Raw genomic sequence first — 18,729 nt, 5'->3', positions numbered from 1 at the left:
CTGAAAACAACCACAGTTAAAGAATGCCAGAGCCGAACCCAGCAGGAACAAACAGTCTTGTGTGCCTAAAATGAGTGTGTGCGGTGGTAATAGAGTCTAACAGAAACTTTCATTTAGACATTTGGAAATAAGCCTCAGGGCTTTATTGTGACTTTTCCTTTTATGAAAGCGCTCACTGCCCTGGCTGAGCTGGCATTTTTTTTTAATGAAATTGTCTAATAAAATCAATCAATCAACAAACAATATACAGTCGTCTGTCAAAAAAAAACAAAACTCCAAAGAGTACACTGTTAAGACTTCAAAGATCAGTCTTGTTAGGGCCAGACAGAGGTTGCGTTAACCGAATACTTTCCATCATTGACTGAATTTTTGGTTGGACCGCAGAGGGCCAGCCCTACAAACGCAAAAGTCTGTCACTGACTGAGTGACACGATTGGTCGGTCGAGTGTTGGAGTTTCCTCATTGACCATTGTTCTTTCAAAATGGAAAGGCGGGGAACAGTCCTTTACGCAAATGAGCCTGTCTGGCTCATGAAACTTGGACCAAGCTGTCAAACGAGGCGATCACGTTCTAAAATGAAACGAGATTCAGGTGCATTCATGCTAACTCTGTCATGGACAGGAAACGTTATCGTATTGCGGTAACGTGCGGTCAAGCCAGCCGTCACTCTCCTTATCATGACAGTATCAAAATCGGGAGATAGATGTATCGTCACAGCCCTACCTGAAAAGTGACCGCACGGATCGGTGTGTCTGTTCATCTTTTCTCTCCATGCCCTTATAAATGCATAATCTATAAGCCTGTTCTGTATATTAATGATCAAAAATGTAAATGAATGAATGAAATTGAAATGCTATTGAATATGTCTTATTATCATAAAAATCCTGAAATAAAAATGACTGGTAATAATAGATTGTGACAGAATTTTTATGACCCTCTCTGTCAAAATGACGGACATCGAGAACGTCTAACGCAACCCCTGGTGCCAGACTGTACGCATGTGGAGGATGATCATTTGTTACTCATTGTCCAGGTCTATTAAACTAACCGTGTAACTCACAGGCATGTGAGGAGTTCTGGTGCTCGTGGGTAATTATGACATTTCTGGCCTAATAAAGGAAACCACAAAGTAAAGCCTCTGTTCTCAGAAAACTGTCGAGAAACATTAACGCCCTTTCAAAGAAATGTTTCAGCCACTGTGCTTTGCAGCTGATGTTGATGTCATAAACACGAGAATGTTTGGGTGAATTTAGTTCCTATGACAAATATCACCTGCTGTAACAGATGCACCTAGTTGAAAGCAGTCTATTTAGTCATATTTCTGTGAAAATATGACTGTAGTGGGAACATACTGAGCGTATGAATGGACTATAGCGTAGTGTTGCAGGAGTGGGATTTTACCACCATAAAAACTGATCCCTATTGGAATTCAAGCTGACCACAGCTGCTCCTTGAAAGAAACTACACACTTTTTACAGCCGCCTTTCAAGTCTAAAGAGGGTGTTTGATACTCTAAGATTAACTTACATATAAAAGATCAGATAGCTTGAATATCACTTACAACATAACAACATAAAAGGGTCAGAAAACAAATCATGCAAACATGTTACTGGTGTGAAAACACTACACACAGCGAGCACAACACCAGTGTGTTCCCAAAGCAGCCTGTCACACGCACACACAGCGAGCAGGTAAATAGCTGTCTGAGCCCAGAACTGCACCGAGGGGCTGATAAATAAAACAGGAAAGTAAACCAGTAATTGAATGTGAATCAGTATGTTTTGGAACTTGTGAATACCGCCATGCACAAATAAAGCCATTATCTGCATTATTCGCCATTCCACTTCGTTCCCCACGGGCACTTTTTTTCCTAATGGCGCCGTCATTCAGTTAAGATCTTCTTTTCTATCAGTGTGTGGCTGCGGCGGTTATCAGAAGAGGAACTTTAATGAAGCAATCTTCTTTCCCCCCGACCGTGAAAGAGCCCCAAGACCAATTACTGTGCAGCTCAACGGCCGAGGTGACACCTCCTTCCTCTGTTCTCTTCTCTTTATTGTCTCAAATGACATGGTTTGTTTTTTAATCAAGCCTTTTATTGTTCATGTGTACAAAGAATACTGCAATTACTGACCGGACGGTTTATCCAGCAACAGGGGAAATGGTTGCGTAGGTGGTTGCATGCTTTCCAAGTCGGAGGGAACAGCACAATTTTATTCACACAGGAGGGCAACCTCGCATGCTGGGCTGAATCAATCCAAACAGCAGTCAGTATTGAATTGAGGAAGTAGCTACACTTCTAAAGAGAGGTTTGAAGAACTGGCCTTTCACTCAGGAAGTTTGTTACCACTGAGGTTTTAAAGTCACATTAACAAAGCCTGTAAATAAAGCAGGGGATCTGTTTATTTTCCTGAGCCTTTCCTTTTTGATTCAGCAAGATGCTTCTGAGGAGAGATTTTGGTGCGGTAAGCGTTTTTTCTTCTCTGCATCTGAGCTGCTACATGCAGCCGGCGTCTGATGCAGTGCAAAATGTTTGCCTCTGGCTAAAACATGAATAATGCAGAGCATATATCATTACCATAACACACAGGCTTGTGCATAAAGGAAACAGCACAACATCATGAGTCATAAAAATATCACTGAGCCCACAAAGCATTGCCGTAGTGTGCACCCAGGGTGAAGGATGACACAACATCTAATAGTAAAAGAAAAAGCTTTAGTTGCATAAACGAGGAGCTCATGACCCTCAAACCAAAGTTGTGCAATTTAAGATAAAAACATTGTGTGTGTGATATTAATCACAATGTATGTGGACGGCAGCTTTTTCTCAATCATTTCTGAACATAAAAGAGCTTCTTGTCGAGGGGTAATTATAAACATTTGCTTTGCTTGAATAAAACAAGTTCTTGTGTAAGAATTTGTGCTGACATGCAAATTGGTGTGCAGTCCAGGGATTCACTGCTTCAGGAAAGGAAACCGCCTAAAAAACAGATCTGCCGCCGAGACAAAACTGCAGCCTCTTGCAATTTATAAACCAAATTAGTCAAGAGTACGATGTTAATATTTTTAATTTCACAGCCCTGCACCGAAGTCTATTCAGCCATAATTAGAGACTCTCTTCAGCCTCGCTCCACAAAAGCACTCTGGGCAGCCATTTGGCCCGGTGGCCGAGGGAACGGACTTATTACCGAAAGGTCAGTGATCAGAACAAGCTGAGCTGCCAGATCTGCTGTGGAGCCTGATCCTCCGTTGGTCTATTCCCCTGACACCATATTAGCCCTGAGGTTTGCAGGTAGAGAAATGTAACACGATTTTTAAGCTGCGGGTTAAACAAATCAGCACAGAGAAAAGGGCATTCCTTTGGGATGTTATTCACTGGTTATTATTCATTTGCAACATGATGTTAAGAGTGTTAACATTTCGTCCCACGGACTGTAAATATGTCATTAAGACACTTTAAAGCGTCTTGGCAGGAGCTGTGATTTGTGACTTCAGGGGGGAGAATCTATCAGGTTTGGAGATCTCACAGGAGTAATGGGATCTCATGCGAACTGTTTACTTGGGAGTTATGTGTTCGCTTGCCAAAAGATTCTTCTGTTTGCTTTCATGTCAGATTCAGTCACCCTCAATGACCTGAGCTGCTTCTGTGGAACCGGCAGTGTAATGGCAACACTCCACCACAAAATGTCCACCGCACGCCGTGCCTCATGCTCGGCTTCCCCCCGCGAACCCATTAATAATGTTCTGGACAAATGTTTGCCAGAAAGCTACCTCACAAATGAGGACATTGAGAATTCAATGACGCGCATGAATCAAGGCAGGCCATGTTCGCTGTCAAACAAGTGCCGCAGTGGAAAACATTAAGGATGAATTAAACTCAGGCCGGAGTCAGAGGGAGAGCGTAACGCTGCCGTTGTTCTATAGGAGCAAATTTATTTCTTTTCCACTCAAAAAACTTTGTGTGAGGAGAAAAACGATGAGGGCAGATTGGTTTGCTAGGGAGGGAAATTATGTTCAGCAGATGTTTCATAGGTGCACAAGGAGAATGGTGGCAGTAACAAATCAGCAGAAACCAGTCTGGCACTGTCCATCTGTACGCTACAATATCCTTCTGCTGCTGTATCAGCTATAAAACATCTTTATTTATCTTTAGCCAAGATGTTTTATTTTCCAGATAGCATATTTCTTCCTGTCTTATGGTCCTCTTTGAGAGAAATTTTAGTTATCTATAATACATTTACTGTTGCTGTTATAAAATCATAGTACTTCAAACTGTTTATTTGCACTCTCTTCCATTGCTGCAAACTAAGAGCCCTTAGTTTTACCCCTCTCTATTTTCAACCAACTTTCACTCCTTCAATGTTCAGTTTTAGTTTTAGTATTTGCTCGCTCATTCTTTATTTATTGTAAGCATTTCATCAACTTTGAAGGTTGATTTTGCCCACACTTCCTCGTCAGTCTCTGACCCCGCCTTGTGCCAATGCAAACTGTTAGATATGCTTTAACACAAACGTCTCCAAGAAGACCCCTTTTCATTTATTCTGCTTGGTGAACAAAGCGATTCTGATTCTGCAGGGGTGCCTTCATGAAGGTTCTTAGCTGTTGCAGTCGATGGACAAGACCTTCACTGAAAGGTCAGGAACGCGCCAGCGTCAGACACAGATGGGTGCCTATAATTCATCAATATTTATGAAGGTGGCGATTATGGAACAACACATCGATTAGGACGGATTCATCCAAGGTCAAAGAAGCCGTCATTTTAAAGCATTTGCTTGCTGCAAATTGACATCACATTGCAAAAGATCCCACCCACAATAATTCATGCACAATACGGTGATCAGCTCGACCAGCCAGGAGGTAGTCCTGCAGCTCCCCCCCCCCCCCGCCTCCGGTCTTCATCCCTCCGCCCCCTCATGAATATTGATAACCCTCCCTGCTGTGCTTAATGGTAACGCTGTGAAAAATGATGCTGGGTGTGTCTCTGGCACATAATCCCCCAGGGGCATGGCACAAACTAATATGCAGCGATCACAGACACGAAGATGATTCCATCAGCGAGGAGAGAATTAGAGGTCAGAACCTACGATAACGAGAGCCTCATTTCTTGGTGAGACTTGATGATGATGGAGATGCATATTCATGTCAAGGCTTTAAGCCAGCGAGCATGAGGTGCAGTGACCAGCTGTGGGTGTGTGTTTCGTGAAAAGACCGTTCCCCGCAGCTTGCGTGCTGTCATCAGGGACTGACAGCTCTGTTTTGGGCATCATGGGGGCATTACATCGCACCAGGAAAATTCAAGGACCAAAGAAGGCTATTTGTTTCAAGGACCAGCCATATATTACAGCTGTACTAAAGGAGGAGTGACATTTGAGGTCAGCTAAAGCTCTAATCAAGAGACAGACAATACAAAGGATTGACAATTTGCTACACCCCTCCCCCGAATAGTGATTGTCCAATTATAGCGTAGCAATCGTAAAAAGGCCTGTCAAGCTTTGGATTTCAAGTGTAAGATATCTTATTTTTATTACGTATAATACAAAAACTAACTAGCTCTGCATTGCGAGACAAGAACAATGCTGATGCAACAATGTTCTCTGATTCATGATTCTTAAATGTGATTTTTTTCTGGCTTATTTACTCTATGACGGTAAACTGAATATCTTTGAGTTGTGGACAAAACAACACATTTAAAGATGTCATCTTGGGCTTTGGGAAACACTGATCGACATGTTTCACCATTTTCTGACCACTTATAGACCAAACAACTAATCGATTAATCGAGAAAATAATCAACAGATTAATCAACAATGAAAATTATCGTTAGTCGCACCCCTACAACAATGCAAAACACCTTAAGCAAGACTCTCGTTTTAAAAAGAGTCAGCTGGAAACATTAAAGTCAGTCATGGAGACAGCATTTTCAAACAACTCACGCAGCTAACGTTGGCTTAATTAGTTAGCTATCTACAGCTGGTAATATCTGCCAGTGACCGTCATTTCAGCTGGCAGAAATTGACGGTCGCCAACTAGAGACGAGATGCAACTTTTGTCTGTAATCAAGGACCCATTGCTTAAAACATAACTATGAATTTCGAGTGGTAAATCTGCCAATGTCATCAATGTAAACAGCTTTGTGCCGTGCAAGGACGACATGCTTGACAGGCGTAGCAACAATAAAGACCTTTACACACCAAGTCCGTATCTTTCGTATGCGTTTTTTAAATCCGTCCGAAAATTCAAAATACGAAACAAAAATGGATAGCGCTAGTCCCAAACTGCGCTAATGAATGAATGACATTAGCAAGAAGCTATATCGTTTAGCTGCCTAGAGCACAATCACAACTTTCAAATCTTTCCTGCATCCTTTGTTTTGCAATCATCCCTGATTCCAAGCTGTTCTGCAATCACCTGCCAGAAATCCATCTTTAAAATCGACATCTCTGTATCCTTTAATTTGTTTGTCCTAAAGGGCTTTGTGCTGGGAGACGAAGTGAATCGAGTGAATCATCTTATCAGATGCCATTTTAAGTAGTTAAACAACCCTCTTTTGCATTCTAACAGAAAAAAAGTGAAAATAGCAGAAAATCAAACCTCTTCCTTTAATAGTTATATAGATGTCTTTACATGTACATACTGTATATAATCATCCAGCTCATGTATATCCATTCAGTATTTATTTCTTTGCACTATTAGTATTGTCAACAACTTATAGAATATTTAGACATTTTATTTCTTATTTGTTATTGTTGGTCATTGGTGTATATATATATATAAAATTGGAGTCAAATTCTTTGTATGTATGTACTTGGCGAATAAATATGATTCTGATTCTGAAGTTTCAGAGTCTGAGTGTAAACGTGATTGACGCAACATGAGGCCGTATTTATTTTTAAACATGACGAAAAACACGGACTTGGTGTGCAAAGGCCTTGACTAAGGGGGGGTGGGGCTTAACAAATAATCCGTTGTCTTAAATAAAGATCCAATTCTGTATATTTATCTATACACTGTTAAAGTGTTCTCAGTGTGTAATGTCCAAAGCCCTACAGGAGCTATTCTCTAATTAAGGATTGTAAATGACTTTTCTTGACGTTTCAACTCTCCCTCAACCTTATCTACTTCCACTTCAGTTAGCAGTTTCTTACATTTCCCAGAATGACTTGTGACAACCTGACAGAGGAGGGGGGGGGTGAACTTGTTACTAAAAAAAAAACCATGGGTTGTGGCTGCGTTGCATTTAATCTATTTGAGCTGCCTCGGGATGAGAAATTGGTGTCTCTGCCTCTTCTGCAACGGATTATTCTCCTGTGATTGCTGAATGTCAGTGAACAATAGCAGCTTTAAAAAAACGGAATCTTTGAATCCGGATGAGTTGACACCAAAACCTGACACGTACTATTATGTTTTAGGCAGCTGAACATTGTTCTGCCATCACTCCATTGTAGCTGTAATGAAAGTATCTGTTTGGCCATCTGTGAGAAGAAGATAAACAGATCAAACGGCACAGTGGTCCAGAACTGCAAGGTACAACACCAGCAGCAGTTATTCTAACAATGTCAAGGTGTCTTTGTTTGGATACCTGCTTGAAATGTTGGCGTCGGTGGATCAACACTACATGGAAGGAATAGTAACAAGTCACAACAGTCGCAGCACCGCAATAACAACTGCAGCTAAAACTATTCCTGCGATACAACAGCGGCAATGCAAATGCACAAGATGGAAGTGATAAGTATGGAAATATGAAGTGAGAAGCAGCGAGGAGTATTTTTATGACAAGAGAATATCAGATGTGGGAGATGGAATGTGATTCAGGCGGGTATGTGAGATAAAGCAGAATGATTATTTCAGTTTAAGAATCGCCACCATTGTTCCTGTGGTGTTGGAAAGATATAACATTTGAACCAAATCAGCTAAAGCTGGACTATTTTCATAATCATTTAAGTCATTTAATCTAGCAAAAATGTCAAAAATTCATTGGTTTCAGCTTCTCAAATTGTGAGGATTATCTGCTTTTGCTGTGTTTTATAGCACGGTATTTAATATCTTTGAGTTTTGGACTGTTGGTTGGACAAAACAGGCATTTTTAGGACGGCTCTTGATTGTGAAAATAATAGTTGCAGCCCTAATGTCAGGCATTCAATGAAAAAACGTTTCCATAGCGGATGGACTGGAAAAAAAAAACAGTAAAAGTGAGCAAAAAAAGCTATTAGGGGAATTTTCTAGGTATTCACAACCACCAACTCAACTTTCAACTCGCTTTTATATGCGACCATTCATTTTTACGAAAGTGGATCAGTTTTAAAAAGCTAAAGTGAAGATACTGGTATCACATGAGACTAGAAAACCTAAGGAATCCATTGGTACCTACCATGGTACAGCAAAATGAACTAAGTTAAATGGGTTTTATTTCTGTAAAAAAAAGCAAAACGGCAGTGGGTTCATAATGTAATCAGTGTGTGCCCGACCACCGTGTAACATCAGTAACACCGACTACCGCGACTAGCATAAATAAAAACCCATTTAGTTCATTTTCGCGCATAAGCGTTGTGTTATCAATACATAGTCGGACGACGGACGCTACAAACTAAAGTGAAAGTGTCTGCTCCGTACGGAGTCCCAATAAGAGTGGCAGGAGTCAGATTTCACACACATGGGACGAGAGAGAGATGACAGACAAGACGATGGCGGAGGATTTGGTGTCAAAGAGAAAAGCGAAAGCGCCTATTTGGCAGTATTTCGGATTTAAACCCAATGCTATAAGGGAACCTTAACGTTAATGAGGCGATCGCCGTGCAGAGGATGGGGCTGCCAGTGTGCGGGGCGCCGGGTGGAAACCTGCAACCCCGCAGCGAAAGCTCGACCGGGGAGGCCAGACACACCGCCAACCCAACGTTAAAGTAAGCACCCTGCATTTATTGACCGTCATCTTTTCTTGTAAAATGTCCGGTGTAATCTACACCGGTGTTGTCACAAGTTTATAAACCGGTGGGAACAATTTCCTCACCGTGACATCCCTAAGGAAAACACTGCTCCTTTCAGACGCTGCTTCATTTGTATCAATAGGTGTAAAAGCACAAGCTGCCTGTACAATGTACTTGGAAGTGTATGACAGTGAGAATAATTGCCATGTCAAATCCTCTTGGGCTTCAGCGTGTTCCCGTTCGTTTGATGCATGACAACTGCCAAGGTGACAAGCGAGCTGTCACAATGCCGAGAGTGAGATAAAGCTTGGCAACAAATTTAAATACTTGCGTGCGTTTTCCAAGTAGTGACATAGCACTAAAGCTATGACAGTTTTCAGTCACACTGTATGGAAATGGATTTTTTAAAACAATTTAAGCATTAATATTACAAATTCTTCATAGCCACAGAAAGCAAGGAAACATCAGCGTGTGATTTATCAACACAGACGAGTTATTGTAGCGGTTTGTGATTTCAAATGCAGCTGAGGGTAACCTTAGACTGCTGCTGGAAGAAAAAGGGTGGGCGTTTTATTAGACTTATCAAATGGGAACCTCCTGCCACAGATGTTTCACTAAATTAGACACTTCCAAGGCGTTAAATGGTAAATTCTGTCTCTCAGCACACATCTACACCGAAAGACACGAAGCAGAGAGCTCTCCATTTTGCACAAACAGCCCCGAAGGTGATACTGAGGAGATACGTGATACCAAAGAGACTTTAAGTAGATCTTAACTAACGTGATGAGGACGGCGAATTCTCTCTGACCACGACAAAGTGGCGAGGGAGACTGAGGGGCTCCTCCTCAGCCGAGATACAGATGAGACGACATACATCAACCAACCCCCCCAGCGCAGCGTTTGTTGAAATGTGCCGAAGTGAATCTCTTTAACACAACTCTCTGTCTGCTTCCTGAAGGGGCCCAACAGTCTGTGACTCCATTTGTCGCAGGGAAAGAAATGAATAACCTTTCAGGCTAACCTGGCCGGGAGCGAGGAACGTGTGGCATACAAATGACGACACTGGCTCCGCCGCCCGTGCGCACTCGTTCATGCGAGAATGTAAACGGTGCTGTGGGAAATTGAATGTTTGATGCATCTGACCCCCCCCCCACCGCCCCTTCCCCTGCTTCCCCCTGTCATTGTTAACAGAGGGCTAATCTATTTGGGTGCATCACAGAAAAACACATTATTAGATTTTGGTATAATTTTGGAGTGCACAGAAAGGGAACACACACACCGAAAAGGATTATCTTGAAGAAGCTTAATTGTTTCCCAGGCAACTAGTTCCCCACTAAGACGATGACTGTGAAATTTCCGCTAGCGATTATTTTACTTTCAAATGACTTACTCGTGTCCCCCAGCTAAATCCTCCATGTGAGCCAACCTAGTTTGTTTGTGGGGGGGAGGTGGGGGTTTGAAATAGATTAGGGTCTTCGAGGAAAACAACATCTCTTTTAGCCTCCAGTACAATAACAAAACTGGGCTGTGAGCTGGAATGAAAAGGTTAGCTCAATGTTTATCGTTAATGATGGTAGGGTTCTGATGAGACCCAGCAGGGGTGATTAATTCATGCAATAAACAAGGCCGTCTAGGGTGAAGTAATTCCAAATCGCCAGATGAGTCATACGAAGCTGTTTTCCTTAATCATTTTAAGCAGGTGCCTGTGAACGAATGCAGCCAATCCAAACTGGTCGGAACGCACCCGCATCTCCCACAAGTGTCCTCAATCTTGCGAGGACCGGCCTCCATTTTCTCTCTTAATTTGCAGTGGAGCGCTGATTCAGGGAGTAATTATTGCGCTGTAATAAACTAAATCACTTAGTATTATTTAAGTTTATAAAAGCGGGCTCCTGCGCTACTATATCCCATGCATTTTGTCATGTCTAGAGAGGACTGATGCACATGTGGCGTGCCACTCGCTCGCGACCATATCTCTTCCTCAAAAGGGCTGAGAGCCGCGGCAGCAGCACACAATAACCATTGTCTGTGGTAAATCCCCAGCAGAGCGAGGGGGGTGGGTGGGGAGGGGAACCACACGAGAATCGAAACAGCTTTTAAAGTCACACTGCTGCTCATTTTCCACCATTTCAGCGCGACCATAATACTGTGATCTAAAAGGCTTTCAACAGAGGTTGTAGTGTGCATTATGCAGCAGCGACAACAATGCCAGAATAGGCTAGAGTCTCTCTAATTCACCTGAGATTACCATCTCAAACAAAACACAAACAACAGCATTATGGGAACGGAGACAAAAGCGAGTGCACTGCAGCGTGGCCTTTCCTTTTTACGAGACAAGAAGCCTTGAAAGAAGCGCGTTTCTGCCGTCTGAATCCTTTACAGCTAGAACATCTGTACGTACAGGCTTATGAATCATTAGAGAAACGCTTTGAAAAGATAACATCTTCTTACCTGCAGTTTGGAGGTGGGTCTAGTGTTATTTCTGCAAGCTCTTTCTGGATCCTGGAAGAAGAGAAGGATTTTATTATTAAAAATCTATGTTTGGAGGGCAAATGTCCAGAGGATAATAAAAGCTGAAGGGATGAGGTCAGTGTTTGGAGCTCGTGATGAGGTAAATGTTGCTTTTAATCACACCTTCAAACATGTGGACCAGCAACACAGCATCCAACACTGACAGAGCTGCTGAGGGCATCTCCAGTCCGATCGCACGAAAAGGCATATAAATGCCACGACAATGCGCAATAAGTAAGTAAACTAAGTAAAACGCGTCATAAACATCAACAAAAAACACATGACATTCATCACGTGACAAATGTCACTAACGTAACTTACAAAACAAAACACCGGTCAAGAACGGTCTCGAACATGGGTCTCCTGGTTAAAAGTCCAGTGTTTGTTGGACCCATCGACCTTCCCACCCGCCCACCATAAGTGGTATTTCTCGCTTTTTATACTACGTCACTAACTCTTACCGTAGCATTTATACACATATGCCATTACAGTCAGTACAGGATACATAACGTACAAAAGAAAGGCGTACGTCAGAATCAAGAAAGGTGTACTTATTGCATACTAAATGCCTTGCACATTATCCTGGCATTTTGTACACCTTTTCATGCGATTGGGCTGGGTTTTCTTGCCTAAACCTAATTGCGAAATGTTCATGGTATTTATATGCCTTCCCGTGAGACCTGGTTGGCATCTCATATATTCCAAACATCACCAAGCAGGCTGTAACTTAATTTGCTGTCTACATTAAGGGCATAAATTAAGTAAAGCTTAAAGTTTATCATACCAGCATGAATAGAATATAAAAGTTTTGGTGTTGTGTTATCTCTCTCATTGTCGTCATTAGCCTGTGGTGCATAAACAAAATGAAAAAGGAACATCAAGCATGAGGATGAACACGACTGCTGTGAGGGTTTCAGATAACCGTGCAAAATGATGATTCAGACTGTGAAGGGCAACGGAGTGCACACGCTGCTGCTAAGCTTGCGTTGATATAAACACGGTGCTTCAGACAACAGTGAAGCCTCGATGTGTTCCAGCCCCTTGTTGCGCTGAAGGCCCTCATGGAGACTTGCTTTTTAAGTGAAGCATAGACGACGTACAAAAGGGAGATGTTGGTAACATGGGTCGCTGTTATAAAAAGACTCAGCAGCGGCCTCAGCCAACCCTTCGCTCAACCGGTTGCATAATAACTCTGTCATCGCCTGTCTTTTTTTGGGAATAAGTGCGAAGACCGGTGGAGGTAGTGTTGGCGGTGTAGGAGAGACAAGAGTGCTGCGGAGCATGAGGCACATCTTTTCAAACAAAACAGGCTGGAATGGGAATATCTCTTTCGAATGACAGTGCCGAGCTGTGCGAGTTACCTCCTTTTTTGTGGGTTTAGTGTCACACTGGATGTTTGAAATGACAATGCCTTTGGGACTATAGTCTTTTTATATATGCTTCACACCCTCGGGGCACGAGCAGAGAGGCCTTTAGTTTAACAAACAACCCCTGTGTAAATGCCGCTCTCCAGAGCCAGCTTCTTTCTTCTTACCTCTTGGCACTAGTTGAAAGTTTAGCAGCGGTTTTACTCGAAATCTTGGTCTCCTTCTTTTTGGGCTGCGCTTGCTCCCGCTCATGTTCAGGCGGTACCGATTCCCTTTGTTCAATATCTGAGCTTCCCCCGCTGGTGCTGGGGCTGTCGTCCGGTCTCTGCACTTCACTGGACATCGTGGGCCCTGGAAAGCAATGTCACACACAAACCACAACCTGTGAGCACTAAAGAGCAATAAAGATGATTTTAGGGCTGCCCCCTGTTATTTGTTGTTTTAGTCTAAGATTTCTGTAGTCCATTAGTTGTTTTTTATGCTTTTTTCCATGCTGAATGGCTTATTTCCAAGAAATTTATGAGCACATCTCATGGTAAACACAAGATTTAAAGTTTTTTGTGGAGAAACTCAAGTTTCACAGATCTGTCAATTAAATCAATTAGTGTGTTAATTGACTAAGAATTTCTTAGTTTGAGGACAGCCCCAGAGGATATGTCAAATTGCTTCAGGAAACCGGGTAGATTTGAGGGAAGCCGTAGTTAAGATTGGTTTAATTTAATCTAATGTACAGCTGGATGAGAGTGAAAGCAGGGCAGGGATGTGCAAAGTGCGAGCTGATGAAAAGACATTTGTCAAAGTCTAGTGCTGTGAATTACAGTATGTATGGGTCCCTTGTTAAAAGGAATATAATAAGCCTTTCACCTAATGATCTATTAGGGGTTATATATTACAGGTTAATTGTTTGGAGGACTTTATGTGAGCAGCTTTACTGGCCTACATTTATAAAAACAGAGCGCATTATTGCTGCTCTGTGTCTGCCCCTTTTCTTTAAACAAATACTGGAATGGGGTCCAAACTAGGGATGTCACGAGAACCGATACTGCGGTACCAAGTCGATGCCAAAATTCTAAAAAGTGACGGTACTCTTTTTCTGCAGTACCGAAGGTACTGTACGATGCCTGTAACGGTCATTTCCCACCGGTTAATAAACTTGTGAGAACACCGGTGTTACCGATTACACCGGACATTTTACAAGAAAAGATGACGGTCAACATGTGCAGAGCGCTGACTCTGATCTGTACCGTCTGGTGGTGGTGTGTTTGGCCTCGCCTGTAGCGCTTTCGCTGCGGGGGTCTACCTGGCGCCACTGCTCCGTGCACACCATCCACCTTGTGGCGATTACCTCATTAACGTTATGGTCAGAAAAGACACTAGATAATGAATTAATTCATGCCCCTCTTTACAGACGACAAAAAGACACGGCTATACTAGATAATGTTGTTACTTTGAAATGTAATATAAACCCAGACAGATATGTAAGCTATAGGTGATATGTAAGAAGTTAATCAACATGATGAAGTGAAGTGTGCGGACAGCTCGCCTTCCTCCTCCCGTGGGTGGGGGCTGGGAATTGTCTGGTAGGTCAACATTTGTGGGGATGAAAAATACAATAGGGGTCAACAACCGATGGCGGTGGGAGTGAAACCGGGTAAACATTACCGGGAGGTAGCTGACGTTACAAGGCCGAGAGGAGGAAGAGGAGGAGGAAGGTGGAAAGTAGTGTGCGTTACATTACCGCTAAGGGGTATTTTATAAAAGGCCTCAATGTTTTAAAGTCATTAGAAACACGCAGAGAAGAAGAAGAAGGCGTTTATGCCCAGATGTGCCCGAAACAGCCGACGGACAGTTGGGGCTGATGGAGGACGGTGAGCGGCGGGGCTAGCGCTGCTCGTTCTTTATTTAGAGCGATCAAGCTTGAGTAAACGTTAAATCAATGAAAATCGCTTTCGTTGACTTAACGGCCACAGGTGTCGCTGTTAACAAGCATTTCTGATTCTTACAAACAGTCCCTTTAATAAAAGAGTGCGTGTTGAATTACATGGGATTCATTGTTGTTGTTTTGTGGGTTTTTTTACCGTGGTATCGAATTGTGGTATCGAGAATCGTGGAAATTCACCGGTATTGGTATCGACTACTAGATTTCCTGTATGGTGACATCCTGCTAGTCCAAACAGATGGATAAAATAACTCTTATTGATTTAGTGAGAAAGTAACCAACGGTGACAGATCAGAAAGGACAACTAGATAATGAAGACAACAAAAGACATGGCTATAACAGATAATGTTGTTACTTGAGAAATGTAATATAAACCCAGACAGATATATATATATATAAGCTATAGGTGACATGTAAGAGAAGTTAATCAACATGATGAAGTGAAGTGGAGGACAGCTCGCCTTCCTTCCCCCCCGGGGGAATTTAAATACATCACTTGAATTGTTTGGTAGGTCAACATTTGTGGGGATGGAAAAACACAATAGGGGTCAACAACCGTTGGGAGTGAAACCGAGTAAACATTACCGGGGAGCTAGCTGACGTTACAAGGCCGAAGGAGACGGTAAAGTAACGTTACATTACCGCTGAGGGGTATTTAATAAAAGGCCTCGGTGTTTTAAAGTCATTGGAAATACGCAGAGAAGAAGAAGAAGAAGAAGAAGAAGGCGTTTCTGCCCGGACGAGTCCGAATCAGCCAACGGCCGACGGACGGCCGTTGGCTGATTCGGACGGCCGTTGGCTGATTCGGACGGCCGTTGGCTGATGGAGGACGGTTAGAGGAGCGGTTGGTCGGCGGAGCGGCAGTTGGGCGGTTGGAGGTGAAATGTGCGGATCCTCTCCGTTTGTTGAGTGTCCACATTGTGACCCTTCCTCGGCACAAAGGGAGGCTCGTCCCACACATCCACCACCTCCCTCCTCCTTCTCCTCCTTCTTCTTCTTCTTCACTGGTTAAAAACGACACTTTTCTCGGGACATTTACTGACTTTTCTCGTCTGTCTGAACCGAGCGGCGGTTAAATGTGCTAAATGTTTTGTTACCTGGCAGGTTGGCCGTCGATGCTGCAAATTCCTGCGTCGTAATCCAAACAAGGTACCGACAGAAAGTAATATCTCCTCTCTCTCTCTCTGTCTCTCTCTCAGCGGCCGTGCTGCTGCGCGCTCCCGCGTCCTACCAGCTCTTTAACTGGAGGCAGCACCGGACCGCCTCCACGCGCGCTGCCGAGGCCTGCGCGCACTGGCTCGAGCACGTGCGCTGCATTGGTAAAGAGAGATTTTCTAGCACGAGACCATGGTGTTTATTATAGACTGACTAATTAATTAAAATACTATAATATAATAAAACATGTTGGACCTGTTACGTGTAACATTGTTTGGTCCTGTGTGAATGCAGGGGGTGTAGACAGAAACTCTACTGTTAAAGGGACTGTAACTTCTTACACGTATAAATATACCGGGTCGGGATCCAATGCGCACTCGCATATTGCTCGCCCGCGCATATGAGTTTTTTTCCGTGTCTTCTGAAGAGACGGATCTCTGCAGCGAGAAACGTTATCATCTCCGACCGGGTGCTGGTGTCTCCCTGCGGGCGCAGTCGGGAGACGATAACGTTTCTCGCTGCGGAGCCCCGGCCCCGACCCGCTTTTCCTGCTTCAGCCCCGGAGGCAGAAGCAGGAAAAAAGCCAACAATGGGATCAGCACTGATTCATAGAGAGACCTTCGTCTGGTCAGCTAACATTACTGCCAAGCAGCTGAAATATAGAGTGATATTGTGGTTTTAGCTGACGTGTGTCGCCTCACTGTTTTGAACGATGCTCGTTCATGTCTTTGTAAAGCGAGCACAAGCGCGAGCCCGACGCTGACTTTCGTTGACCTAACGGCCACATGTGTCGCTGTTAACAAGCATTTCTGATTCTTACAAACAGTCCCTTTAACAGCACCTCAGCAGTGCCCAGGAGGCAAACTGGCACCTCTCCAGCTACCAGTCCACACTCGGTACTTGGTCCCTCCGGTTCTCAAGTCAAGTCCCCACGGACTGAGCTACTGCCGCCCCATATGCTCAAACAGAGTTTGACGCATGGTCCCAACTCTTTTTTAACTTTTTTTTCACATTATGAACTTTGTGTAAACATGTCAGAATCAGAATGAAGGTATTGCCATGAAAGCGTGGGTGAGTGGGGTCACAGCCTGAAATCTGCACTCTATAGGGCCCAGTTCCAACATCCCCTGTTAGGGGACTTAACAGACTTTGAGTGCTCTGGTTAAGTTTTTGAGCTCTTTATGCACACTTTCCTTTAAGTCTGCAGACTTTGCTCAAGGGAATAACCCACAATACATAGTGTTGTGACATTAGAGCTGCAATGCCGGTGTAATTCTGCAGTGTAACAAAAGGAGTGAGCAAGAAGACATTTTCCTGGTAAGTATAAACACACGTCTCTAACCTCATGATATGGTGACTTCAAAATGTGTCTATTTAGCTTATAAACAGGGAGCAAACAACAAAGGATCCAGCTCATTTTAAGATACATACAGTGTGAAACATCCGCCTCACACTGTACTGGCCACAGAAATAACTCTGATCGGGTAACCTGATTTCAGAAAGCGCTGTCACATTCCTCATACCGTGTTTAAGTTCTGAGTGTCCTGCACTCAGCCAGGTCACGTCATCATGGGATAGATGGATGGAGATGGGAAAGATTCCCCTGTTTATTACTGGTGGGCATTCATTTGATAACTCAGATGGTTGTAAAATTGTTGCATGAGGGTTAACACTGATGGTACGAACGAACGAACAGCTGATTGTAATGTGAAGGTGAAACATAACACACAAACAACGGTCTCCTGGATGAAAGCCTTGTGTTTGTTGGACCCACCTGCCCTGTGTCTTTTCCCTCTTTAAACTACATCACCACAGCACTTTCTCTGAGCGTTTACTGTTGCTGGTTTATATTGTGGTTAATGGAGAGCATGGTGCGTCTCATACCGGCGCTAAAAGGTGCCTTGTGCGGCGGTATCGAACAAGAGAGCCGTGACAAAGCGTCAGTATTTGACGCCCTGGAAATGAGAACGGGCTGTCCACATTAACCAGAAATACCCGCAGCACTGAAACTAAATCATTTCGGTGTATACCAAATGTGAACAGGGCCTGAGAACGATAAACCAAGAAACAGCTCCACTAACTGTTGTGGAAAAGTCAAAGCATGAATTAAATACTTTGTTCAACGATTCTCTTAGTTCAAACAACACACTGTGCTGCCGCAGCACTTTCATGGAATATTTAAAGTAAATGTATTCTTCTCAGTCGCTGTGAAACTGTGTTAACTCTCAGCCAAAGCACCCACAAAAGCACTAAAACACTTATTCTATCTCTAACAGCATGCGTTCACATCCACACTTTGTCACACACCACCACAAGGCAGACCATGTTTCTGTCCACACTGGTTCAGGTCAAATGTCTGCCAAGTAAAACAAAAAGAAGAAGAGCAGAATGGATCCAGTTTAGAGCCATTAGCTGACTTTTAATATGATGTGTATATAATTACACTCTTCTGTCATCTAATCTCAGTTCAAACACACCTCCACTCATCAATTTACTGATGAATTACTAGACATATACATGGCCTAATAGACTCCTGATTAAAATCTGTGTTTGTTTAACACACAAGAAAAAAAAACCTCAGCCAGGTTTTATTCCACTTTAATAATAAATGTTAAATAAAATAGTTTTTTTTTTTTCTGCTGTGTTTTTGATGAATACGGTTTGCAGTTTTATAAATTTCTACCGATCCAATTTCCAAACACGAGTAATTTGAAATGCAGTTACAGTAATACATATTTAAAAAAATGTAATATTTAATGCATGTACATGATTGTTATCTCACTCTATGTGAGCAGGTTACAGTGCACATTTACACACGTGCTCACAATTAAAAGAAATT

At 43.0% G+C, this 18,729-nt stretch overlaps 1 protein-coding gene across 1 annotated transcript in view; it reads right to left on the bottom strand.

Moving 5' to 3' along the window:
- Nucleotides 1-16,003, bottom strand: part of LOC119497463 (ubiquitin-conjugating enzyme E2 E2) — a 30,543-nt gene extending 14,540 nt beyond the window's left edge. Inside the window, exons 1-3 of the mRNA XM_037785606.1 lie at nucleotides 15,833-16,003; nucleotides 12,964-13,147; nucleotides 11,370-11,420 (exon numbers count right to left, since the gene is read on the bottom strand). Coding sequence (XP_037641534.1) covers nucleotides 11,370-11,420; nucleotides 12,964-13,139 — 227 coding nt within the window. The 5' untranslated portion in view covers nucleotides 13,140-13,147; nucleotides 15,833-16,003. The remainder of the gene's footprint in view (nucleotides 1-11,369; nucleotides 11,421-12,963; nucleotides 13,148-15,832) is intronic.
- Nucleotides 16,004-18,729: the final 2,726 nt, after the last annotated feature.

This window comes from Sebastes umbrosus, chromosome 11 (genome assembly GCF_015220745.1).
Source record: "Sebastes umbrosus isolate fSebUmb1 chromosome 11, fSebUmb1.pri, whole genome shotgun sequence".
In the NCBI taxonomy this organism is placed as follows: Eukaryota; Metazoa; Chordata; class Actinopteri; order Perciformes; family Sebastidae; genus Sebastes; species Sebastes umbrosus.
This window is presented reverse-complemented; position numbering and strand designations above follow the sequence as displayed.